Source organism: Salvelinus fontinalis, chromosome 19 (assembly GCF_029448725.1).
Source record: "Salvelinus fontinalis isolate EN_2023a chromosome 19, ASM2944872v1, whole genome shotgun sequence".
NCBI classification, from domain to species: domain Eukaryota; kingdom Metazoa; phylum Chordata; class Actinopteri; order Salmoniformes; family Salmonidae; genus Salvelinus; species Salvelinus fontinalis.
Window position 1 is genome coordinate 26,973,818 of NC_074683.1, and position 25,865 is coordinate 26,999,682.

The following is a 25,865-nucleotide window of genomic DNA, read 5'->3' on the forward strand; positions in this document are numbered from 1 at the left end:
GAACCAGGCGAGGCAGTCATTTGAGAAACCAAGGCTGTTGAGTCTGCCGATAAGAATACGACAGATGATGTCAACTAGCCTATCAGAAGCTTCTTAAGCCATGACATCATTTTTGTGAATTTTCCAAGCTTTTTAAAGGCACAGTCAACTTAGTGTATGTAAACTTCTGACCCACTGGAATTGTGATACAGTGAATTATAAGTGAAATCTGTCTGTAAACAATTGTTGGAAATATTACTTGTGTCATGCACAAAGTAGATGTCCTAACCGATTTGTTTGTGGAGTGGTTGAAAAAGGCTACAACACGAGTGAAGAGCAAAATCCACTTGTAAAACATGAAAGCAAAGCGTTGTAATCTGCTAATATATGAGCAAACTAGAATGGTGTGTATGGTGTGTGTATAATATACAATGATGTATGTTCTTTAGTAGATGCTTAGCGAATTACTGTCATGTGTGTGTGTATGTATGTAGCATGTGTGTTTATTCTGATGTCACCGTTTTTTTAATGTCCCCTTATTTCACAAAAGTATGGGTGTATGTTATGTGTATGTGTGTGTGTGTGTCACTCCTTACGTGGGCATTTCTTGACGCAGAAGGCACCATAGGTGTACTTGGCTCTGGGGTTGCTTTCCAGCTGGAAGGTGGTAGGGTTGTACACAAAGGGCTGGGGACACTGGGTCACACACGCCCCGCTGTCGTTGAAGTTGGTGCACGCCTGTGGACAAAACACACACATGCAGATGGACAAACACCATCACACACACACACTAGTGCTGGGTGGTCAAGGAAACACAGTCCACAAAGCAGTTTGAAGCTAAATAACAGTCATTAAGCTTCTTATCGCCACTGGGAGCCCTATGCTCTCCAAGCAAGCACATTATCACTTAATTGCTATGTAGCTGTAAAAACAAACATACTAAAACACACACACAGAGTTAGTGAGTAATTAGCAATTGATAAGCACCTTTACTCCACACACAGAGAAGCGTACAAAGCTCTCCCTCGCCCTCCATTTGGCAAATCTGACCATAACTCTATCCTCCTGATTCCTGCTAAAAAAGCAAAAACTTTAACAGGAAGTACCAGTGAATCGCTCAATACAGAAGTGGTCAGATGACGCAGATGCTAAGCTACAGGACTGTTTTCCTAGCACAGACGGGAAAATATTCCGGGATTCTTCAAATCCAACAAATCAAAGTTTATTTGTCAAGTGCGCCCGAATACAACAGGTGTAGACCTTACAGCGAAATGCTTACTTACAAGCTCTAACCAATAGTGCAAAAAAGGTATTAGGTGAACAATAGGTAAGTAAAGAAATAAAACAACCGTAAAAAGACAGGCTATATACAGTAGCGAGGCTATAAAAGTAGCAAGGCTACATACAGACACCGGTTAGTCAGGCTGATGGCATTGAGGAGTACACCACATCAGTCACTGGCTTCATCAATAACTGCATTGGTGACCTCGCCCCCACAGTGACCGTAGTACATACCCCAACCAGAAGCCATGGATTACAGGGTAGAACTGCCGCTTTCAAGGACCGAAACTCTAACACGGACGATTATAATAAATCACGCTATGCCCTCCGACGAACCATCAAACAGGCAAAGCGTCAATACAGGTCTAAAATTTAATCGTACTACAACGGCTCCAACGCTCGTCGGATGTGGCAGGGTTTAAAACTATTACGGACTACAAAGGGAAGCATAGCCGCGAGCTGCCCAGTGACACAAGCCTACCAGATGAGCTACATAACTTCTATTCTTTCTTCGAGGCAAGCAACACTGAAGCATGCATGAGAGCATCAGCTGTTCCGGACGACTGTGTGATCACGCTCTCTGTAGCCAACATGAGAAAAACCTTTAAACAGGTCAAAATTCACAAGGCCGCAGGGCTAGATGGATTACCAGGATGTGTACTCCAAGCATGCACTGACCAACTGGGAAGTGTCTTCACTGATATTTTCAACCTGTTCCTGACCGAGTCTGAAATACTAACATGTTTCAAGCAGACCACTTTAGTCCCTGTGCCCAAGAACACCTACGGTAACCTGCCTAAATGACTACCGACCCGTATAACTCACGTCTGTAGCCAAGAAGTGCTTTGAAAATCTGGTCATGGCTCACATCAACCCCATTATCCCAGAAAACCTAGACCCACTCCGATTTGCATACCGCCCCAACAAATCCACAGATGATGCAATCTCTATTGCACTCCACACTGCCCTTTCCCACCTGGACAAAAGGAACAACTACGTGAGAATGCTGTTCATTGACTACAGCTCAGCGTTGAACAACATAGTGACCTCAAAGCTCATCACTAAGCTAAGGACCCTGGGACTAAACACCTCCCTCTGCACTTGGATCCTGGACTTCCTGAACAGGCCGCCCCCAGGTGCTAAGGGTAGGTAACAACACAACTGCCATGCTGATCCTCAACATGGGGGCCCCTCAGGGGTGCATGCTCAGTCACCTCCTGTACTCCCTGTTCACATATGACTGCACGGCTAGGCACGACTCCAACACCATCATTAAGTTTGCCAACGACACAACAGTGACAATGATGAGACAGACTAATGGAGGGAGTTCAGAGACCTGGCCGTGTGGTGCCAGGATAACAACCTCTCCCTCAATGTGATCAAGGACTGAGCATGCCCCCATTCTCATTGACGGGGCTGTAATGGAGCAGGTTGAGAGCTTCAAATTCCTTGGTGTCCACATCAACAACAAAAGATCATGGTCCAAACACACCAAGACAGTCGTGAAGAGGGCACGACAAAGCCTATTCCCCTTCAGGAGACTGAAAATATTTGGCATGTGTCCTCAGATCCTCAAAAAGTTCCACAGCTGCACCATCGAGAGCATCCTGACTGGTTGCATCACTGCCTGGTATATCAACTGCTCGGCCTCCGACCGCAAGGCACTACAGAGGGTAGTGCATATAGCCCAGTGCATCACTGGAGCCAAGCTTCCTGCCATCCAGGACCTCTATACCAGGCGATGTCAGAGGAATGGTCAAAGACTCCAGCCACTCTCCTCTCTGCTACCACATGGCAAGTGGCAAGTCCAAAAGGCTTCATAACAGCTTCTACCCCCAAGCCATAAGACTCCTGAACAGCTAATCAAATGCCTACCCGGACTATTTGTAATGCCCCCCCCCCCCCATGTACATATTACCTCAATTACCTCAACTAACCTGTGCCCCCACCGGTTGACTCTGTACTGGTACCCCCTGCCTCACTTCTGTTAATACATTTTTTCTCTTAAATTATTATTATTTTCTTATTTTTTTATCTATGTTTTACTTCAGTTTATTTTAGTAAATACTTTTTTTTTTCAATCTTAAGGGCTTGTAAGTAAGCATTTCACTGTAAGGTCTACACTTGTTGTATTTGGCGCATGTGACAAACAACATTTGATTAGATTTTAATAAGTGTACTATAGTGCATGTTTGGTATCACTATTACAAACCCTTCTATACTAATCTAGTGGTATGTATTGTAATATTTAGCATGATGAATGGCTAAGCAGCTCTCATTATGTGAACAAGTTTAGATGTGGGATACATCGCAAACTTATTAATTTCCCTATCTAGAGCATTACTTCTGCCAAGGCTATGGTCAAAGGTAGTGCACTATAAAGGGGACAGCGTGTCATTTGGGACAAATCCCTGGAGTTTAATCCAGGCTGTTTTTCCAGTCAGAAGTGTCCATTTATCCAAAAGTGCAATTAAAGCAGCACAATTGAGAGAGAGAGGTGTAATATCAATAGTTAGAACTCACAATATCTAATTAAACAGAAAGGGTAGCTCAACATGAAACATAATACAATAAACTCTGGAAAGAAGTTTGATCCGGCCAGGATAAATCGACAGATAAAGAGGGAGTGAGAGAGAGCGAGAAAGAGAGAGAAAAAGAGAGAGAGATTAACAAAGGAACAAGAGTACGAGGAGGTGGGCACAGTAATGGTTTTATATTTAACACAAGGCTTTGTGGGAGAAAATTTGATTTTAACGGTATCTTTCCCACAAAGAACAATGCCTGTTTCCCAAATAGCACCATGTTCCCTGTTTAGCACACTACTTTTGACCAAGGCCCATTGGCCCAAAGCAGTTCACTATTTAGGGAATAGGGTGCCATTTGAGAGCCAGACGATTTAAACAGGGATATTTTGTGTCAGGAGCACCTTCTCTATGGAAGTATGAATAGCCCCTGATGGAAGTAACCTCACAGTCACACAAAAGGACACAGTTAAGATAAAAGCTCTGATGTACAAAGAGAAAAGAAGAGCAAAGAAAGAAATAGACAAGCTGGTCTATAATCAAAAACTCTATGGCGGTTTGAAAATATTCACCATGGAAACAGGTGATTGGAAGGAGGGTTTTGTATGTTGTGATGATAGGCTTTGTGAAGCGTGTGCGTGTGTGTGTACTTACGAAGCAGTCTGTATCCTTGGGTCCGGAGCATCCCCCTGCACACTCGCGATGGCAGCAGTTACTAACCCAGGGTCCGAAACAGCGACCGTCACACTGCTCAGCACACACAGTCTTAGTCACTGCAGATAGACAACAGAAGACCACAATATAACAGATTCCCATTACAGAAACATGACTGTGAATAGAATCCAAAAAGGCAAACAAATCCACAAACGGAGTGCTCGAGAGAAAGAGCATCCATATAAGTGATGCTTCATAGATTAAAATAGTTTTATAAATCTGCTGAATGAAGACTAGACAAGTCATTTTTATTGGCAGAAACACAAAACACACATTGGCCTTTCAAGGTGCTTCAGAGAGCGCACATGGGGCAAGTTTCCCGGAAACAGATTAGACCTAGTCCTGGACTAAAAATACATTTTTAATGAGAATTCTCCATTAACCAGGCGTTTCAGTCCATAGGACGAGGCTTCATCTGTGTCCAGGAAACAGACTCATAGAGTTGAGCTGAGGCTACAGAGTAGAGCTCAAGCTAGAGAGTACACTCTTAGAAAAAAGTGTTCCAAAAGGGTTCTCCGGCTGTCCCCATTGGATAACCATTTTTGGTTCCAGGTAGAACCCTTTTGGGTTCCATGTAGAACCCTCTGTGGAATAGATTGTACATTGAACACCAAATGATTCTACATGGAACCAAAAAGGGTTCTTCAAAGGGTTCTTCTATGGGGACAGCCAAAGAACCATTCAATGTTCTAAATAGCACCTTTTTTTCTTAAAGAGTAGAGCTGAAAGTCGAGAGTTGAGGTGATACTAGATAGTTTTGAGAGATGATGTTCATATGACATCCTGTCAATCTGTGGAGCTATATTTCTGTTTCCCATCTATCAGTGACAGTAGTGTGATTGAGATGGCTATCAGACATCTCTCCTGAATGTGCTGCTTCCACTGCTGAGAGACAGAGAGAGAGAAAGAAAGAGAGAGAGAGAGCAAGAGAGAGCGAGAGAGACAACCCTTTCCCATTCTCCTTTCGCTCCCTTCACCAGTCCTGTTCATGTCCAGCTATATGGGCTGATGTGCTGATTGGCTCCTGCCGTTGGCTCCGGCTCACTACACACTTCCTGACAGCTACAACTGAAAACTGGCTGAGGTTTCACAGATAAGCATTTCTTCCCCAGAAGCCATTTTTAGACTCTGACTCTCAAGCTTAGATTTTACCTCTCAGTTTGTGTGTGTGTGTGTGTGTGTGTGTGTGTGTGTGTGTGTGTGTGTGTGTGTGTGTGTGTGTGTGTGTGTGTGTGTGTGTGTGTGTGTGTGTGTGTGTGTGTGTGTGTGTGTGTGTGTGTGTGTGTGTGTGTGTGTGTGTGTGTGTGTGTGTGTGTGTGTGTGTGTGTGTGTGTGTGTGTGTGTGTGTGTGTGTGTGTGTGTGTGTGTCCATTCCAATGCAACACGTTTATATAGCCAAACATTTATACATGTATCCATTTGTGTATGTGGAATATGTGTTACTGCATATTGAGATATCTTCAGCATATAGCCATTAAGAGCTCTTATTCTCTCAGGTTGATACGTAGTTGGTTGCTCATAATGTACTGGTGGTCGTAATTAGGGTCAAGGTGGGGCTATGTTGGAGGTGCTAGTTCTTGGGTACATGGTGGGACTATGTTGGAGGTGGTAGTTCTTGGGGTCATGGTGGGGCTATGGTGGAGGTGGTAGCTCTTGGGGTCATGTGGGACTATGTTGGAGGTGGTAGTTATTGAGGTCATGGTGGGACTATGGTGGAGGTGGTAGTTATTGGGGTCATGGTGGGGCTATGGTGGAGGTGGTAGCTCTTGGGGTCATGTGGGGCTATGTTGGAGGTGGTAGTTTTCGGGGTCATGGTGGGGCTATGTTGGAGGTGGTAGTTCTTGGGGTCATGGTGGGGCTATGGTGGAGGTGGTAGTTACTGGGGTCATGGTGGGGCTATGTTGGAGGTGGTAGCTCTTGGGATCATGTGGGACTATGGTGGAGGTGGTAGTTATTGGGGTCATGGTGGGACTATGGTGGAGGTGGTAGTTATTGGGGTCATGGTGGGACTATGTTGGAGGTGGTAGCTCTTGGGGTCATGTGGGACTATGTTGGAGGTGGTAGTTCTTGGGGTCATGGTGGGGCTATGGTGGATGTGGTAGCTCTTGGGGTCATGTGGGACTATGGTGGAGGTGGTAGTTATTGGGGTCATGGTGGGACTATGTTGGAGGTGGTAGTTATTGAGGACATGGTGGGACTATGGTGGAGGTGGTAGTTATTGGGGTCATGGTGGGGCTATGGTGGAGGTGGTAGCTCTTGGGGTCATGTGGGACTATGTTGGAGGTGGTAGTTTTGGGGGTCATGGTGGGGCTATGTTGGAGGTGGTAGTTCTTGGGGTCATGTGGGACTATGTTGGAGGTGGTAGTTTTTGGGGTCATGGTGGGACTATGTTGGAGGTGGTAGCTCTTGGGGTCATGGTGGGACTATGTTGGAGGTGGTAGTTTTTGGGGTCATGGTGGGACTATGTTGGAGGTGGTAGCTCTTGGGGTCATGGTGGGACTATGTTGGAGGTGGTAGTTCTTGGGGTTGTGGGACTATGTTGGAGGTGGTAGTTTTTGGGGTCATGGTGGGACTATGTTGGAGGTGGTAGCTCTTGGGGTCATGGTGGGGCTATGTTGGAGGTGGTAGTTTTTGGGGTCATGGTGGGGCTATGTTGGAGGTGGCAGTTCTTGGGGTCATGGTGGGGCTATGTTGGAGGTGGTAGCTCTTGGGGTCATGGTGGGGCTATGTTGGAGGTGGTAGTTAATGGGGTCATGGTGGGGCTATGTTGGAGGTGGTAGTTATTGGGGTCATGGTGGGGCTATGTTGGAGGTGGTAGCTCTTGGGGTCATGGTGGGGCTATGTTGGAGTTGGTAGTTATTGGGGTCATGGTGGGGCTATGTTGGAGGTGGTAGCTCTTGGGGTCATGGTGGGGCTATGTTGGAGTTGGTAGTTATTGGGGTCATGGTGGGGCTATGTTGGAGGTGGCAGTTCTTGGGGTCATGGTGGGGCTATGTTGGAGGTGGTAGTTATTGGGGTCATGGTGGGGCTATGTTGGAGGTGGTAGTTTTTGGGGTCATGGTGGGACTATGTTGGAGGTGGTAGTTTTTGGGGTCATGGTGGGCTATGTTGGAGGTGGCAGTTCTTGGGGTCATGGTGGGGCTATGTTGGAGGTGGTAGCTCTTGGGGTCATGGTGGGGCTATGTTGGAGGTGGTAGTTATTGGGGTCATGGTGGGGCTATGTTGGAGGTGGTAGTTATTGGGGTCATGGTGGGTCTATGTTGGAGGTGGTAGTTCTTGGGGTCATGGTGGGACTATGTTGGAGGTGGTAGTTTTTGGGGTCATGGTGGGCTATGTTGGAGGTGGCAGTTCTTGGGGTCATGGTGGGGCTATGTTGGAGGTGGTAGCTCTTGGGGTCATGGTGGGGCTATGTTGGAGGTGGTAGTTATTGGGGTCATGGTGGGGCTATGTTGGAGGTGGTAGTTATTGGGGTCATGGTGGGTCTATGTTGGAGGTGGTAGTTCTTGGGGTCATGGTGGGACTATGTTGGAGGTGGTAGTTTTTGGGGTCATGGTGGGGCTATGTTGGAGGTGGTAGTTCTTGGGGTCATGTGGGACTATGTTGGAGGTGACAGTTCTTGGGGTCATGGTGGGACTACGTTGGAGGTGGTAGTTATTGGGGTCATGGTGGGGCTATGGTGGAGATGGTAGTTTTTGGGGTCATGTGGGACTATGTTGGAGGTGGTAGTTTTTGGGGTCATGTGGGACTATGTTGGAGGTGGTAGTTTTTGGGGTCATGTGGGACTATGTTGGAGGTGGTAGTTTTTGGGGTCATGTGGGACTATGTTGGAGGTGGTAGTTTTTGGGGTCAAGGTGGGGCTATGTTGGAGGTGGTAGTTCTTGGGGTCATGGTGGGGCTATGGTGGAGGTGGTAGTTACTGGGGTCATGGTGGGGCTATGTTGGAGGTGATAGCTCTTGGGATCATGTGGGACTATGGTGGAGGTGGTAGTTATTGGGGTCATGGTGGGACTATGGTGGAGGTGGTAGTTATTGGGGTCATGGTGGGACTATGTTGGAGGTGGTAGCTCTTGGGGTCATGTGGGACTATGTTGGAGGTGGTAGTTCTTGGGGTCATGGTGGGGCTATGGTGGAGGTGGTAGCTCTTGGGGTCATGTGGGACTATGGTGCAGGTGGTAGTTATTGGGGTCATGGTGGGACTATGTTGGAGGTGGTAGTTATTGAGGTCATGGTGGGACTATGGTGGAGGTGGTAGTTCTTGGGGTCATGGTGGGGCTATGGTGGAGGTGGTAGCTCTTGGGGCTATGTTGGAGGTGGTAGTTTTTGGGGTCATTGTGGGGCTATGTTGGAGGTGGTAGTTCTTGGGGTCATGGTGGGGCTATGGTGGAGGTGGTTGTTACTGGGGTCATGGTGGGGCTATGTTGGAGGTGGTAGCTCTTGGGATCATGTGGGACTATGGTGGAGGTGGTAGTTATTGGGGTCATGGTGGGACTATGGTGGTGGTGGTAGTTATTGGGGTCATGGTGGGACTATGTTGGAGGTGGTAGCTCTTGCGGTCATGTGGGACTATGTTGGAGGTGGTAGTTATTGGGGTCATTGTGGGGCTATGTTGGAGGTGGTAGTTCTTGGGGTCATGGTGGGGCTATGGTGGAGGTGGTTGTTACTGGGGTCATGGTGGGGCTATGTTGGAGGTGGTAGCTCTTGGGATCATGTGGGACTATGGTGGAGGTGGTAGTTATTGGGGTCATGGTGGGACTATGGTGGAGGTGGTAGTTATTGGGGTCATGGTGGGACTATGTTGGAGGTGGTAGCTCTTGGGGTCATGTGGGACTATGTTGGAGGTGGTAGTTCTTGGGGTCATGGTGGGGCTATGGTGGATGTGGTAGCTCTTGGGGTCATGTGGGACTATGGTGGAGGTGGTAGTTATTGGGGTCATGGTGGGACTATGTTGGAGGTGGTAGTTATTGAGGTCATGGTGGGACTATGGTGGAGGTGGTAGTTATTGGGGTCATGGTGGGGCTATGGTGGAGGTGGTAGCTCTTGGGGTCATGTGGGACTATGTTGGAGGTGGTAGTTTTGGGGGTCATGGTGGGGCTATGTTGGAGGTGGTAGTTCTTGGGGTCATGTGGGACTATGTTGGAGGTGGTAGTTTTTGGGGTCATGGTGGGACTATGTTGGAGGTGGTAGCTCTTGGGGTCATGGTGGGACTATGTTGGAGGTGGTAGTTTTTGGGGTCATGGTGGGACTATGTTGGAGGTGGTAGTTTTTGGGGTCATGGTGGGACTATGTTGGAGGTGGTAGTTTTTGGGGTCATGGTGGGGCTATGTTGGAGGTGACAGTTATTGGGGTCATGGTGGGGCTATGTTGGAGGTGGCAGTTCTTGGGGTCATGGTGGGGCTATGTTGGAGGTGGTAGTTATTGGGGTCATGTGGGACTATGTTGGAGGTGGTAGTTTTTGGGGTCATGGTGGGACTATGTTGGAGGTGGTAGTTTTTTGGGGTCATGGTGGGACTATGTTGGAGGTGGTAGCTCTTGGGGTCATGGTGGGACTATGTTGGAGGTGGTAGTTTTTGGGGTCATGGTGGGACTATGTTGGAGGTGGTAGTTCTTGGGGTCATGGTGGGACTATGTTGGAGGTGGTAGTTTTTGGGGTCATGGTGGGACTATGGTGGAGGTGGTAGTTATTGGGGTCATGGTGGGACTATGTTGGAGGTGGTAGCTCTTGGGGTCATGTGGGACTATGTTGGAGGTGGTAGTTCTTGGGGTCATGGTGGGGCTATGGTGGAGGTGGTAGCTCTTGGGGTCATGTGGGACTATGGTGCAGGTGGTAGTTATTGGGGTCATGGTGGGACTATGTTGGAGGTGGTAGTTATTGAGGTCATGGTGGGACTATGGTGGAGGTGGTAGTTCTTGGGGTCATGGTGGGGCTATGGTGGAGGTGGTAGCTCTTGGGGCTATGTTGGAGGTGGTAGTTTTTGGGGTCATTGTGGGGCTATGTTGGAGGTGGTAGTTCTTGGGGTCATGGTGGGGCTATGGTGGAGGTGGTTGTTACTGGGGTCATGGTGGGGCTATGTTGGAGGTGGTAGCTCTTGGGATCATGTGGGACTATGGTGGAGGTGGTAGTTATTGGGGTCATGGTGGGACTATGGTGGTGGTGGTAGTTATTGGGGTCATGGTGGGACTATGTTGGAGGTGGTAGCTCTTGCGGTCATGTGGGACTATGTTGGAGGTGGTAGTTATTGGGGTCATTGTGGGGCTATGTTGGAGGTGGTAGTTCTTGGGGTCATGGTGGGGCTATGGTGGAGGTGGTTGTTACTGGGGTCATGGTGGGGCTATGTTGGAGGTGGTAGCTCTTGGGATCATGTGGGACTATGGTGGAGGTGGTAGTTATTGGGGTCATGGTGGGACTATGGTGGAGGTGGTAGTTATTAGGGTCATGGTGGGACTATGTTGGAGGTGGTAGCTCTTGGGGTCATGTGGGACTATGTTGGAGGTGGTAGTTCTTGGGGTCATGGTGGGGCTATGGTGGATGTGGTAGCTCTTGGGGTCATGTGGGACTATGGTGGAGGTGGTAGTTATTGGGGTCATGGTGGGACTATGTTGGAGGTGGTAGTTATTGAGGTCATGGTGGGACTATGGTGGAGGTGGTAGTTATTGGGGTCATGGTGGGGCTATGGTGGAGGTGGTAGCTCTTGGGGTCATGTGGGACTATGTTGGAGGTGGTAGTTTTGGGGGTCATGGTGGGGCTATGTTGGAGGTGGTAGTTATTGGGGTCATGTGGGACTATGTTGGAGGTGGTAGTTTTTGGGGTCATGGTGGGACTATGTTGGAGGTGGTAGTTTTTTGGGGTCATGGTGGGACTATGTTGGAGGTGGTAGCTCTTGGGGTCATGGTGGGACTATGTTGGAGGTGGTAGTTTTTGGGGTCATGGTGGGACTATGTTGGAGGTGGTAGTTCTTGGGGTCATGGTGGGACTATGTTGGAGGTGGTAGTTTTTGGGGTCATGGTGGGACTATGTTGGAGGTGGTAGTTTTTGGGGTCATGGTGGGGCTATGTTGGAGGTGGCAGTTCTTGGGGTCATGGTGGGGCTATGTTGGAGGTGGTAGTTTTTGGGGTCATGGTGGGGCTATGTTGGAGGTGGTAGTTTTTGGGGTCATGGTGGGACTATGTTGGAGGTGGTAGTTTTTGGGGTCATGGTGGGGCTATGTTGGAGGTGGCAGTTCTTGGGGTCATGGTGGGGCTATGTTGGAGGTGGCAGTTCTTGGGGTCATGGTGGGGCTATGTTGGAGGTGGTAGCTCTTGGGGTCATGGTGGGGCTATGTTGGAGGTGGTAGTTATTGGGGTCATGGTGGGGCTATGTTGGAGGTGGTAGTTATTGGGGTCATGGTGGGGCTATGTTGGAGGTGGTAGTTCTTGGGGTCATGGTGGGGCTATGTTGGAGATGGCAGTTCTTGGGGTCATGGTGGGGCTATGTTGGAGGTGGTAGTTATTGGGGTCATGGTGGGGCTATGTTGGAGGTGGCAGTTCTTGGGGTCATGGTGGGACTATGTTGGAGGTGGTAGTTATTGGAGACATGGTGGGGCTATGGTGGAGGTGGTAGCTCTTGGGGTCATGGTGGGGTATGACAGAGGTGGCAGTTCTTGGGGACATGGCGGGGCTATGACAGAGGTGACAGTTATCGGGGTCATGGTGGGGCTATGGTGGAGGTGGTAGTTGTTGGGGTCATGGTGGGACTATGTTGCAGGTGGTAGTTTTGGGGGTCATGGTGGGGCTATGTTGGAGGTGGTAGTTCTTGGGGTCATGTGGGACTATGTTGGAGGTGACAGTTCTTGGGGTCATGGTGGGACTATGTTGGATGTGGTAGTTCTTGGGGTCATGTGGGGCTATGTTGGAGGTGGAAGTTATTGGGGTCATGGTGGGGCTATGGTGGAGGTGGTAGTTTTTGGGGTCATGTGGGACTATGTTGGAGGTGGTAGATTTTGGGGTCATGTGGGACTACGGTGGAGGTGGTAGTTTTTGGGGTCATGTGGGACTATGTTGGAGGTGGTAGTTCTTGGGGTCATGGTGGGGCTATGTCGGAGGTGGTAGTTTTTGGGGTCATGGTGGGGCTATGTTGGAGGTGGTAGTTCTTGGGGTCATGGTGGGGCTATGGTGGAGGTGGTAGTTACTGGGGTCATGGTGGGGCTATGTTGGAGGTGGTAGCTCTTGGGATCATGTGGGACTATGGTGGAGGTGGTAGTTATTGGGGTCATGGTGGGACTATGGTGGAGGTGGTAGCTCTTGGGGTCATGTGGGACTATGTTGGAGGTGGTAGTTCTTGGGGTCATGGTGGGGCTATGGTGGAGGTGGTAGCTCTTGGGGTCATGTGGACTATGGTGGAGGTGGTAGTTATTGGGGTCATGGTGGGACTATGTTGGAGGTGGTAGTTTTTGGGGTCATGGTGGGACTATGTTGGAGGTGGTAGCTCTTGGGGTCATGGTGGGACTATGTTGGAGGTGGTAGTTTTTGGGGTCATGGTGGGACTATGTTGGAGGTGGTAGCTCTTGGGGTCATGGTGGGACTATGTTGGAGGTGGTAGTTCTTGGGGTCATGTGGGACTATGTTGGAGGTGGTAGTTTTTGGGGTCATGGTGGGACTATGTTGGAGGTGGTAGCTCTTGGGGTCATGGTGGGGCTATGTTGGAGGTGGTAGTTTTTGGGGTCATGGTGGGGCTATGTTGGAGGTGGCAGTTCTTGGGGTCATGGTGGGGCTATGTTGGAGGTGGTAGCTCTTGGGGTCATGGTGGGGCTATGTTGGAGGTGGTAGTTAATGGGGTCATGGTGGGGCTATGTTGGAGGTGGTAGTTATTGGGGTCATGGTGGGGCTATGTTGGAGGTGGTAGCTCTTGGGGTCATGGTGGGGCTATGTTGGAGTTGGTAGTTATTGGGGTCATGGTGGGGCTATGTTGGAGGTGGTAGCTCTTGGGGTCATGGTGGGGCTATGTTGGAGTTGGTAGTTATTGGGGTCATGGTGGGGCTATGTTGGAGGTGGCAGTTCTTGGGGTCATGGTGGGGCTATGTTGGAGGTGGTAGTTATTGGGGTCATGGTGGGGCTATGTTGGAGGTGGTAGTTTTTGGGGTCATGGTGGGACTATGTTGGAGGTGGTAGTTTTTGGGGTCATGGTGGGCTATGTTGGAGGTGGCAGTTCTTGGGGTCATGGTGGGGCTATGTTGGAGGTGGTAGCTCTTGGGGTCATGGTGTGGCTTTGTTGGAGGTGGTAGTTATTGGGGTCATGGTGGGGCTATGTTGGAGGTGGTAGTTCTTGGGGTCATGTGGGACTATGTTGGAGGTGACAGTTCTTGGGGTCATGGTGGGACTATGTTGGATGTGGTAGTTCTTGGGGTCATGTGGGGCTATGTTGGAGGTGGAAGTTATTGGGGTCATGGTGGGGCTATGGTGGAGGTGGTAGTTTTTGGGGTCATGTGGGACTATGTTGGAGGTGGTAGATTTTGGGGTCATGTGGGACTACGGTGGAGGTGGTAGTTTTTGGGGTCATGTGGGACTATGTTGGAGGTGGTAGTTCTTGGGGTCATGGTGGGGCTATGTCGGAGGTGGTAGTTTTTGGGGTCATGGTGGGGCTATGTTGGAGGTGGTAGTTCTTGGGGTCATGGTGGGGCTATGGTGGAGGTGGTAGTTACTGGGGTCATGGTGGGGCTATGTTGGAGGTGGTAGCTCTTGGGATCATGTGGGACTATGGTGGAGGTGGTAGTTATTGGGGTCATGGTGGGACTATGGTGGAGGTGGTAGCTCTTGGGGTCATGTGGGACTATGTTGGAGGTGGTAGTTCTTGGGGTCATGGTGGGGCTATGGTGGAGGTGGTAGCTCTTGGGGTCATGTGGACTATGGTGGAGGTGGTAGTTATTGGGGTCATGGTGGGACTATGTTGGAGGTGGTAGTTTTTGGGGTCATGGTGGGACTATGTTGGAGGTGGTAGCTCTTGGGGTCATGGTGGGACTATGTTGGAGGTGGTAGTTTTTGGGGTCATGGTGGGACTATGTTGGAGGTGGTAGCTCTTGGGGTCATGGTGGGACTATGTTGGAGGTGGTAGTTCTTGGGGTCATGTGGGACTATGTTGGAGGTGGTAGTTTTTGGGGTCATGGTGGGACTATGTTGGAGGTGGTAGCTCTTGGGGTCATGGTGGGGCTATGTTGGAGGTGGTAGTTTTTGGGGTCATGGTGGGGCTATGTTGGAGGTGGCAGTTCTTGGGGTCATGGTGGGGCTATGTTGGAGGTGGTAGCTCTTGGGGTCATGGTGGGGCTATGTTGGAGGTGGTAGTTAATGGGGTCATGGTGGGGCTATGTTGGAGGTGGTAGTTATTGGGGTCATGGTGGGGCTATGTTGGAGGTGGTAGCTCTTGGGGTCATGGTGGGGCTATGTTGGAGTTGGTAGTTATTGGGGTCATGGTGGGGCTATGTTGGAGGTGGTAGCTCTTGGGGTCATGGTGGGGCTATGTTGGAGTTGGTAGTTATTGGGGTCATGGTGGGGCTATGTTGGAGGTGGCAGTTCTTGGGGTCATGGTGGGGCTATGTTGGAGGTGGTAGTTATTGGGGTCATGGTGGGGCTATGTTGGAGGTGGTAGTTTTTGGGGTCATGGTGGGACTATGTTGGAGGTGGTAGTTTTTGGGGTCATGGTGGGCTATGTTGGAGGTGGCAGTTCTTGGGGTCATGGTGGGGCTATGTTGGAGGTGGTAGCTCTTGGGGTCATGGTGTGGCTTTGTTGGAGGTGGTAGTTATTGGGGTCATGGTGGGGCTATGTTGGAGGTGGTAGTTTTTGGGGTCATGGTGGGGCTATGTTGGAGGTGGTAGTTCTTGGGGTCATGGTGGGGCTATGGTGGAGGTGGTAGTTACTGGGGTCATGGTGGGGCTATGTTGGAGGTGGTAGCTCTTGGGATCATGTGGGACTATGGTGGAGGTGGTAGTTATTGGGGTCATGGTGGGACTATGGTGGAGGTGGTAGCTCTTGGGGTCATGTGGGACTATGTTGGAGGTGGTAGTTCTTGGGGTCATGGTGGGGCTATGGTGGAGGTGGTAGCTCTTGGGGTCATGTGGACTATGGTGGAGGTGGTAGTTATTGGGGTCATGGTGGGACTATGTTGGAGGTGGTAGTTTTTGGGGTCATGGTGGGACTATGTTGGAGGTGGTAGCTCTTGGGGTCATGGTGGGACTATGTTGGAGGTGGTAGTTTTTGGGGTCATGGTGGGACTATGTTGGAGGTGGTAGCTCTTGGGGTCATGGTGGGACTATGTTGGAGGTGGTAGTTCTTGGGGTCATGTGGGACTATGTTGGAGGTGGTAGTTTTTGGGGTCATAGTGGGACTATGTTGGAGGTGGTAGCTCTTGGGGTCATGGTGGGGCTATGTTGGAGGTGGTAGTTTTTGGGGTCATGGTGGGGCTATGTTGGAGGTGGCAGTTCTTGGGGTCATGGTGGGGCTATGTTGGAGGTGGTAGCTCTTGGGGTCATGGTGGGGCTATGTTGGAGGTGGTAGTTAATGGGGTCATGGTGGGGCTATGTTGGAGGTGGTAGTTATTGGGGTCATGGTGGGGCTATGTTGGAGGTGGTAGCTCTTGGGGTCATGGTGGGGCTATGTTGGAGTTGGTAGTTATTGGGGTCATGGTGGGGCTATGTTGGAGGTGGTAGCTCTTGGGGTCATGGTGGGGCTATGTTGGAGTTGGTAGTTATTGGGGTCATGGTGGGGCTATGTTGGAGGTGGCAGTTCTTGGGGTCATGGTGGGGCTATGTTGGAGGTGGTAGTTATTGGGGTCATGGTGGGGCTATGTTGGAGGTGGTAGTTTTTGGGGTCATGGTGGGACTATGTTGGAGGTGGTAGTTTTTGGGGTCATGGTGGGCTATGTTGGAGGTGGCAGTTCTTGGGGTCATGGTGGGGCTATGTTGGAGGTGGTAGCTCTTGGGGTCATGGTGGGGCTTTGTTGGAGGTGGTAGTTATTGGGGTCATGGTGGGGCTATGTTGGAGGTGGTAGTTATTGGGGTCATGGTGGGTCTATGTTGGAGGTGGTAGTTCTTGGGGTCATGGTGGGACTATGTTGGAGGTGGTAGTTTTTGGGGTCATGGTGGGCTATGTTGGAGGTGGCAGTTCTTGGGGTCATGGTGGGGCTATGTTGGAGGTGGTAGCTCTTGGGGTCATGGTGGGGCTATGTTGGAGGTGGTAGTTATTGGGGTCATGGTGGGGCTATGTTGGAGGTGGTAGTTATTGGGGTCATGGTGGGTCTATGTTGGAGGTGGTAGTTCTTGGGGTCATGGTGGGACTATGTTGGAGGTGGTAGTTTTTGGGGTCATGGTGGGGCTATGTTGGAGGTGGTAGTTCTTGGGGTCATGTGGGACTATGTTGGAGGTGACAGTTCTTGGGGTCATGGTGGGACTACGTTGGAGGTGGTAGTTATTGGGGTCATGGTGGGGCTATGGTGGAGATGGTAGTTTTTGGGTTCATGTGGGACTATGTTGGAGGTGGTAGTTTTTGGGGTCATGTGGGACTATGTTGGAGGTGGTAGTTTTTTTGGGTCAAGGTGGGGCTATGTTGGAGGTGGTAGTTTTTGGGGTCATGTGGGACTATGTTGGAGGTGGTAGTTTTTGGGGTCATGTGGGACTATGTTGGAGGTGGTAGTTTTTTTGGGTCAAGGTGGGGCTATGTTGGAGGTGGTAGCTCTTGGGATCATGTGGGACTATGGTGGAGGTGGTAGTTATTGGGGTCATGGTGGGACTATGGTGGAGGTGGTAGTTATTGGGGTCATGGTGGGACTATGTTGGAGGTGGTAGCTCTTGGGGTCATGTGGGACTATGTTGGAGGTGGTAGTTCTTGGGGTCATGGTGGGGCTATGGTGGAGGTGGTAGCTCTTGGGGTCATGTGGGACTATGGTGCAGGTGGTAGTTATTGGGGTCATGGTGGGACTATGTTGGAGGTGGTAGTTATTGAGGTCATGGTGGGACTATGGTGGAGGTGGTAGTTCTTGGGGTCATGGTGGGGCTATGGTGGAGGTGGTAGCTCTTGGGGCTATGTTGGAGGTGGTAGTTTTTGGGGTCATTGTGGGGCTATGTTGGAGGTGGTAGTTCTTGGGGTCATGGTGGGGCTATGGTGGAGGTGGTTGTTACTGGGGTCATGGTGGGGCTATGTTGGAGGTGGTAGCTCTTGGGATCATGTGGGACTATGGTGGAGGTGGTAGTTATTGGGGTCATGGTGGGACTATGGTGGTGGTGGTAGTTATTGGGGTCATGGTGGGACTATGTTGGAGGTGGTAGCTCTTGGGGTCATGTGGGACTATGTTGGAGGTGGTAGTTATTGGGGTCATTGTGGGGCTATGTTGGAGGTGGTAGTTCTTGTGGTCATGGTGGGGCTATGGTGGAGGTGGTTGTTACTGGGGTCATGGTGGGGCTATGTTGGAGGTGGTAGCTCTTGGGATCATGTGGGACTATGGTGGAGGTGGTAGTTATTGGGGTCATGGTGGGACTATGGTGGAGGTGGTAGTTATTGGGGTCATGGTGGGACTATGTTGGAGGTGGTAGCTCTTGGGGTCATGTGGGACTATGTTGGAGGTGGTAGTTCTTGGGGTCATGGTGGGGCTATGGTGGATGTGGTAGCTCTTGGGGTCATGTGGGACTATGGTGGAGGTGGTAGTTATTGGGGTCATGGTGGGACTATGTTGGAGGTGGTAGTTATTGAGGTCATGGTGGGACTATGGTGGAGGTGGTAGTTATTGGGGTCATGGTGGGGCTATGGTGGAGGTGGTAGCTCTTGGGGTCATGTGGGACTATGTTGGAGGTGGTAGTTTTGGGGGTCATGGTGGGGCTATGTTGGAGGTGGTAGTTCTTGGGTGCATGTGGGACTATGTTGGAGGTGGTAGTTTTTGGGGTCATGGTGGGACTATGTTGGAGGTGGTAGCTCTTGGGGTCATGGTGGGACTATGTTGGAGGTGGTAGTTTTTGGGGTCATGGTGGGACTATGTTGGAGGTGGTAGCTTTTGGGGTCATGGTGGGACTATGTTGGAGGTGGTAGTTTTTGGGGTCATGGGGTGGGCTATGTTGGAGGTGACAGTTATTGGGGTCATGGTGGGGCTATGTTGGAGGTGGCAGTTCTTGGGGTCATGGTGGGGCTATGTTGGAGGTGGTAGTTATTGGGGTCATGTGGGACTATGTTGGAGGTGGTAGTTTTTGGGGTCATGGTGGGACTATGTTGGAGGTGGTAGTTTTTTGGGGTCATGGTGGGACTATGTTGGAGGTGGTAGCTCTTGGGGTCATGGTGGGACTATGTTGGAGGTGGTAGTTTTTGGGGTCATGGTGGGACTATGTTGGAGGTGGTAGTTCTTGGGGTCATGGTGGGACTATGTTGGAGGTGGTAGTTTTTGGGGTCATGGTGGGACTATGTTGGAGGTGGTAGTTTTTGGGGTCATGGTGGGGCTATGTTGGAGGTGGCAGTTCTTGGGGTCATGGTGGGGCTATGTTGGAGGTGGTAGTTTTTGGGGTCATGGTGGGGCTATGTTGGAGGTGGTAGTTTTTGGGGTCATGGTGGGACTATGTTGGAGGTGGTAGTTTTTGGGGTCATGGTGGGGCTATGTTGGAGGTGGCAGTTCTTGGGGTCATGGTGGGGCTATGTTGGAGGTGGTAGCTCTTGGGGTCATGGTGGGGCTATGTTGGAGGTGGTAGTTATTGGGGTCATGGTGGGGCTATGTTGGAGGTGGTAGTTATTGGGGTCATGGTGGGGCTATGTTGGAGGTGGTAGTTCTTGGGGTCATGGTGGGGCTATGTTGGAGATGGCAGTTCTTGGGGTCATGGTGGGGCTATGTTGGAGGTGGTAGTTATTGGGGTCATGGTGGGGCTATGTTGGAGGTGGCAGTTCTTGGGGTCATGGTGGGACTATGTTGGAGGTGGTAGTTCTTGGAGACATGGTGGGGCTATGGTGGAGGTGGTAGCTCTTGGGGTCATGGTGGGGTATGACAGAGGTGGCAGTTCTTGGGGACATGGCGGGGCTATGACAGAGGTGACAGTTATTGGGGTCATGGTGGGGCTATGGTGGAGGTGGTAGTTGTTGGGGTCATGGTGGGACTATGTTGCAGGTGGTAGTTTTTGGGGTCATGGTGGGGCTATGTTGGAGGTGGTAGTTCTTGGGGTCATGTGTGACTATGTTGGAGGTGACAGTTCTTGGGGTCATGGTGGGACTATGTTGGATGTGGTAGTTCTTGGGGTCATGTGGGGCTATGTTGGAGGTGGTAGTTATTGGGGTCATGGTGGGGCTATGGTGGAGGTGGTAGTTTTTGGGGTCATGTGGGACTATGTTGGAGGTGGTAGATTTTGGGGTCATGTGGGACTACGGTGGAGGTGGTAGTTTTTGGGGTCATGTGGGACTATGTTGGAGGTGGTAGTTCTTGGGGTCATGGTGGGGCAATGTCGGAGGTGGTAGTTTTTGGGGTCATGGTGGGGCTATGTTGGAGGTGGTAGTTCTTGGGGTCATGGTGGGGCTATGGTGGAGGTGGTAGTTACTGGGGTCATGGTGGGGCTATGTTGGAGGTGGTAGCTCTTGGGATTATGTGGGACTATGGTGGAGGTGGTAGTTATTGGGGTCATGGTGGGACTATGGTGGAGGTGGTAGCTCTTGGGGTCATGTGGGACTATGTTGGAGGTGGTAGTTCTTGGGGTCATGGTGGGGCTATGGTGGAGGTGGTAGCTCTTGGGGTCATGTGGACTATGGTGGAGGTGGTAGTTATTGGGGTCATGGTGGGACTATGTTGGAGGTGGTAGTTATTGAGGTCATGGTGGGACTATGGTGGAGGTGGTAGTTATTGGGGTCATGGTGGGGCTATGGTGGAGGTGGTAGCTCTTGGGGTCATGTGGGACTATGTTGGAGGTGGTAGTTTTGGGGGTCATGGTGGGGCTATGTTGGAGGTGGTAGTTATTGGGGTCATGTGGGACTATGTTGGAGGTGGTAGTTTTTGGGGTCATGGTGGGACTATGTTGGAGGTGGTAGTTTTTTGGGGTCATGGTGGGACTATGTTGGAGGTGGTAGCTCTTGGGGTCATGGTGGGACTATGTTGGAGGTGGTAGTTTTTGGGGTCATGGTGGGACTATGTTGGAGGTGGTAGTTTTTGGGGTCATGGTGGGACTATGTTGGAGGTGGTAGTTTTTGGGGTCATGGTGGGACTATGTTGGAGGTGGTAGTTTTTGGGGTCATGGTGGGACTATGTTGGAGGTGGTAGTTTTTGGGGTCATGGTGGGGCTATGTTGGAGGTGACAGTTATTGGGGTCATGGTGGAGCTATGTTGGAGGTGGCAGTTCTTGGGGTCATGGTGGGGCTATGTTGGAGGTGGTAGCTATTGGGGTCATGGTGGGGTATGACAGAGGTGGCAGTTCTTGGGGACATGGCGGGGCTATGACAGAGGTGACAGTTATTGGGGTCATGGTGGGGCTATGGTGGAGGTGGTAGTTGTTGGGGTCATGGTGGGACTATGTTGCAGGTGGTAGTTTTTGGGGTCATGGTGGGGCTATGTTGGAGGTGGTAGTTCTTGGGGTCATGTGGGACTATGTTGGAGGTGACAGTTCTTGGGGTCATGGTGGGACTATGTTGGATGTGGTAGTTCTTGGGGTCATGTGGGGCTATGTTGGAGGTGGTAGTTATTGGGGTCATGGTGGGGCTATGGTGGAGGTGGTAGTTTTTGGGGTCATGTGGGACTATGTTGGAGGTGGTAGATTTTGGGGTCATGTGGGACTACGGTGGAGGTGGTAGTTTTTGGGGTCATGGTGGGGCTATGTTGGAGGTGGTAGTTCTTGGGGTCATGTGGGACTATGTTGGAGGTGACAGTTCTTGGGGTCATGGTGGGACTACGTTGGAGGTGGTAGTTATTGGGGTCATGGTGGGGCTATGGTGGAGGTGGTAGTTTTTGGGGTCATGTGGGACTATGTTGGAGGTGGTAGATTTTGGGGTCATGTGGGACTACGGTGGAGGTGGTAGTTTTTGGGGTCATGTGGGACTATGTTGGAGGTGGTAGTTCTTGGGGTCATGGTGGGGCAATGTCGGAGGTGGTAGTTTTTGGGGTCATGGTGGGGCTATGTTGGAGGTGGTAGTTCTTGGGGTCATGGTGGGGCTATGGTGGAGGTGGTAGTTACTGGGGTCATGGTGGGGCTATGTTGGAGGTGGTAGCTCTTGGGATTTTGTGGGACTATGGTGGAGGTGGTAGTTATTGGGGTCATGGTGGGACTATGGTGGAGGTGGTAGCTCTTGGGGTCATGTGGGACTATGTTGGAGGTGGTAGTTCTTGGGGTCATGGTGGGGCTATGGTGGAGGTGGTAGCTCTTGGGGTCATGTGGACTATGGTGGAGGTGGTAGTTATTGGGGTCATGGTGGGACTATGTTGGAGGTGGTAGTTATTGAGGTCATGGTGGGACTATGGTGGAGGTGGTAGTTATTGGGGTCATGGTGGGGCTATGGTGGAGGTGGTAGCTCTTGGGGTCATGTGGGACTATGTTGGAGGTGGTAGTTTTGGGGGTCATGGTGGGGCTATGTTGGAGGTGGTAGTTATTGGGGTCATGTGGGACTATGTTGGAGGTGGTAGTTTTTGGGGTCATGGTGGGACTATGTTGGAGGTGGTAGTTTTTTGGGGTCATGGTGGGACTATGTTGGAGGTGGTAGCTCTTGGGGTCATGGTGGGACTATGTTGGAGGTGGTAGTTTTTGGGGTCATGGTGGGACTATGTTGGAGGTGGTAGTTTTTGGGGTCATGGTGGGACTATGTTGGAGGTGGTAGTTTTTGGGGTCATGGTGGGACTATGTTGGAGGTGGTAGTTTTTGGGGTCATGGTGGGACTATGTTGGAGGTGGTAGTTTTTGGGGTCATGGTGGGGCTATGTTGGAGGTGACAGTTATTGGGGTCATGGTGGAGCTATGTTGGAGGTGGCAGTTCTTGGGGTCATGGTGGGGCTATGTTGGAGGTGGTAGCTATTGGGGTCATGGTGGGGTATGACAGAGGTGGCAGTTCTTGGGGACATGGCGGGGCTATGACAGAGGTGACAGTTATTGGGGTCATGGTGGGGCTATGTTGGAGGTGGTAGCTCTTGGGGTCATGTGGGGCTATGTTGGAGGTGGTAGCTCTTGGGGTCATGGTGGGGCTATGTTGGAGTTGGTAGTTATTGGGGTCATGGTGGGGCTATGCTGGAGGTGGTAGCTCTTGGGGTCATGGTGGGGCTATGTTGGAGTTGGTAGTTATTGGGGTCATGGTGGGGCTATGTTGGAGGTGGCAGTTCTTGGGGTCATGGTGGGGCTATGTTGGAGGTGGTAGTTATTGGGGTCATGGTGGGGCTATGTTGGAGGTGGTAGTTTTTGGGGTCATGGTGGGACTATGTTGGAGGTGGTATTTTTTGGGGTCTTGGTGGGCTATGTTGGAGGTGGCAGTTCTTGGGGTCATGGTGGGGCTATGTTGGAGGTGGTAGCTCTTGGGGTCATGGTGGGGCTATGTTGGAGGTGGTAGTTATTGGGGTCATGGTGGGGCTATGTTGGAGGTGGTAGTTATTGGGGTCATGGTGGGTCTATGTTGGAGGTGGTAGTTCTTGGGGTCATGGTGGGACTATGTTGGAGGTGGTAGTTTTTGGGGTCATGGTGGGCTATGTTGGAGGTGGCAGTTCTTGGGGTCATGGTGGGGCTATGTTGGAGGTGGTAGCTCTTGGGGTCATGGTGGGGCTATGTTGGAGGTGGTAGTTATTGGGGTCATGGTGGGGCTATGTTGGAGGTGGTAGTTTTTGGGGTCATGGTGGGTCTATGTTGGAGGTGGTAGTTCTTGGGGTCATGGTGGGACTATGTTGGAGGTGGTAGTTTTTGGGGTCATGGTGGGGCTATGTTGGAGGTGGTAGTTCTTGGGGTCATGTGGGACTATGTTGGAGGTGACAGTTCTTGGGGTCATGGTGGGACTACGTTGGAGGTGGTAGTTATTGGGGTCATGGTGGGGCTATGGTGGAGATGGTAGTTTTTGGGGTCATGTGGGACTATGTTGGAGGTGGTAGTTTTTGGGGTCATGTGGGACTATGTTGGAGGTGGTAGTTTTTGGGGTCATGTGGGACTATGTTGGAGGTGGTAGTTTTTTTGGGTCAAGGTGGGGCTATGTTGGAGGTGGTAGTTCTTGGGGTCATGGTGGGGCTATGGTGGAGGTGGTAGTTACTGGGGTCATGGTGGGGCTATGTTGGAGGTGGTAGCTCTTGGGATCATGTGGGACTATGGTGGAGGTGGTAGTTATTGGGGTCATGGTGGGACTATGGTGGAGGTGGTAGTTATTGGGGTCATGGTGGGACTATGTTGGAGGTGGTAGCTCTTGGGGTCATGTGGGACTATGTTGGAGGTGGTAGTTCTTGGGGTCATGGTGGGGCTATGGTGGAGGTGGTTGCTCTTGGGGTCATGTGGGACTATGGTGCAGGTGGTAGTTATTGGGGTCATGGTGGGGCTATGGTGGAGGTGGTAGCTCTTGGGGCTATGTTGGAGGTGGTAGTTTTTGGGGTCATTGTGGGGCTATGTTGGAGGTGGTAGTTCTTGGGGTCATGGTGGGGCTATGGTGGAGGTGGTTGTTACTGGGGTCATGGTGGGGCTATGTTGGAGGTGGTAGCTCTTGGGATCATGTGGGACTATGGTGGAGGTGGTAGTTCTTGGGGTCATGGTGGGACTATGGTGGTGGTGGTAGTTATTGGGGTCATGGTGGGACTATGTTGGAGGTGGTAGCTCTTGGGGTCATGTGGGACTATGTTGGAGGTGGTAGTTATTGGGGTCATTGTGGGGCTATGTTGGAGGTGGTAGTTCTTGTGGTCATGGTGGGGCTATGGTGGAGGTGGTTGTTACTGGGGTCATGGTGGGGCTATGTTGGAGGTGGTAGCTCTTGGGATCATGTGGGACTATGGTGGAGGTGGTAGTTATTGGGGTCATGGTGGGACTATGGTGGAGGTGGTAGTTATTGGGGTCATGGTGGGACTATGTTGGAGGTGGTAGCTCTTGGGGTCATGTGGGACTATGTTGGAGGTGGTAGTTCTTGGGGTCATGGTGGGGCTATGGTGGATGTGGTAGCTCTTGGGGTCATGTGGGACTATGGTGGAGGTGGTAGTTATTGGGGTCATGGTGGGACTATGTTGGAGGTGGTAGTTATTGAGGTCATGGTGGGACTATGGTGGAGGTGGTAGTTATTGGGGTCATGGTGGGGCTATGGTGGAGGTGGTAGCTCTTGGGGTCATGTGGGACTATGTTGGAGGTGGTAGTTTTGGGGGTCATGGTGGGGCTATGTTGGAGGTGGTAGTTCTTGGGGTCATGTGGGACTATGTTGGAGGTGGTAGTTTTTGGGGTCATGGTGGGACTATGTTGGAGGTGGTAGCTCTTGGGGTCATGGTGGGACTATGTTGGAGGTGGTAGTTTTTGGGGTCATGGTGGGACTATGTTGGAGGTGGTAGTTTTTGGGGTCATGGTGGGACTATGTTGGAGGTGGTAGTTTTTGGGGTCATGGTGTGGGCTATGTTGGAGGTGACAGTTATTGGGGTCATGGTGGGGCTATGTTGGAGGTGGCAGTTCTTGGGGTCATGGTGGGGCTATGTTGGAGGTGGTAGTTATTGGGGTCATGTGGGACTATGTTGGAGGTGGTAGTTTTTGGGGTCATGGTGGGACTATGTTGGAGGTGGTAGTTTTTTGGGGTCATGGTGGGACTATGTTGGAGGTGGTAGCTCTTGGGGTCATGGTGGGACTATGTTGGAGGTGGTAGTTTTTGGGGTCATGGTGGGACTATGTTGGAGGTGGTAGTTCTTGGGGTCATGGTGGGACTATGTTGGAGGTGGTAGTTTTTGGGGTCATGGTGGGACTATGTTGGAGGTGGTAGTTTTTGGGGTCATGGTGGGGCTATGTTGGAGGTGGCAGTTCTTGGGGTCATGGTGGGGCTATGTTGGAGGTGGTAGTTTTTGGGGTCATGGTGGGGCTATGTTGGAGGTGGTAGTTTTTGGGGTCATGGTGGGACTATGTTGGAGGTGGTAGTTTTTGGGGTCATGGTGGGGCTATGTTGGAGGTGGCAGTTCTTGGGGTCATGGTGGGGCTATGTTGGAGGTGGTAGCTCTTGGGGTCATGGTGGGGCTATGTTGGAGGTGGTAGTTATTGGGGTCATGGTGGGGCTATGTTGGAGGTGGTAGTTATTGGGGTCATGGTGGGGCTATGTTGGAGGTGGTAGTTCTTGGGGTCATGGTGGGGCTATGTTGGAGATGGCAGTTCTTGGGGTCATGGTGGGGCTATGTTGGAGGTGGTAGTTATTGGGGTCATGGTGGGGCTATGTTGGAGGTGGCAGTTCTTGGGGTCATGGTGGGACTATGTTGGAGGTGGTAGTTCTTGG

At 51.1% G+C, this 25,865-nt stretch overlaps 1 protein-coding gene across 4 annotated transcripts in view; it reads right to left on the reverse strand.

The window, feature by feature from the left end:
• Positions 1-25,865, reverse strand: part of LOC129816567 (receptor tyrosine-protein kinase erbB-4-like) — a 634,779-nt gene that overhangs the window by 173,385 nt on the left and 435,529 nt on the right. For all 4 annotated transcript variants that reach the window (XM_055871183.1, XM_055871182.1, XM_055871185.1 and 1 more), the window contains exons 6-7: positions 4,437-4,555; positions 576-717 (exon numbers count right to left, since the gene is read on the reverse strand). In XM_055871183.1, coding sequence (XP_055727158.1) covers positions 576-717; positions 4,437-4,555 — 261 coding nt within the window. The remainder of the gene's footprint in view (positions 1-575; positions 718-4,436; positions 4,556-25,865) is intronic.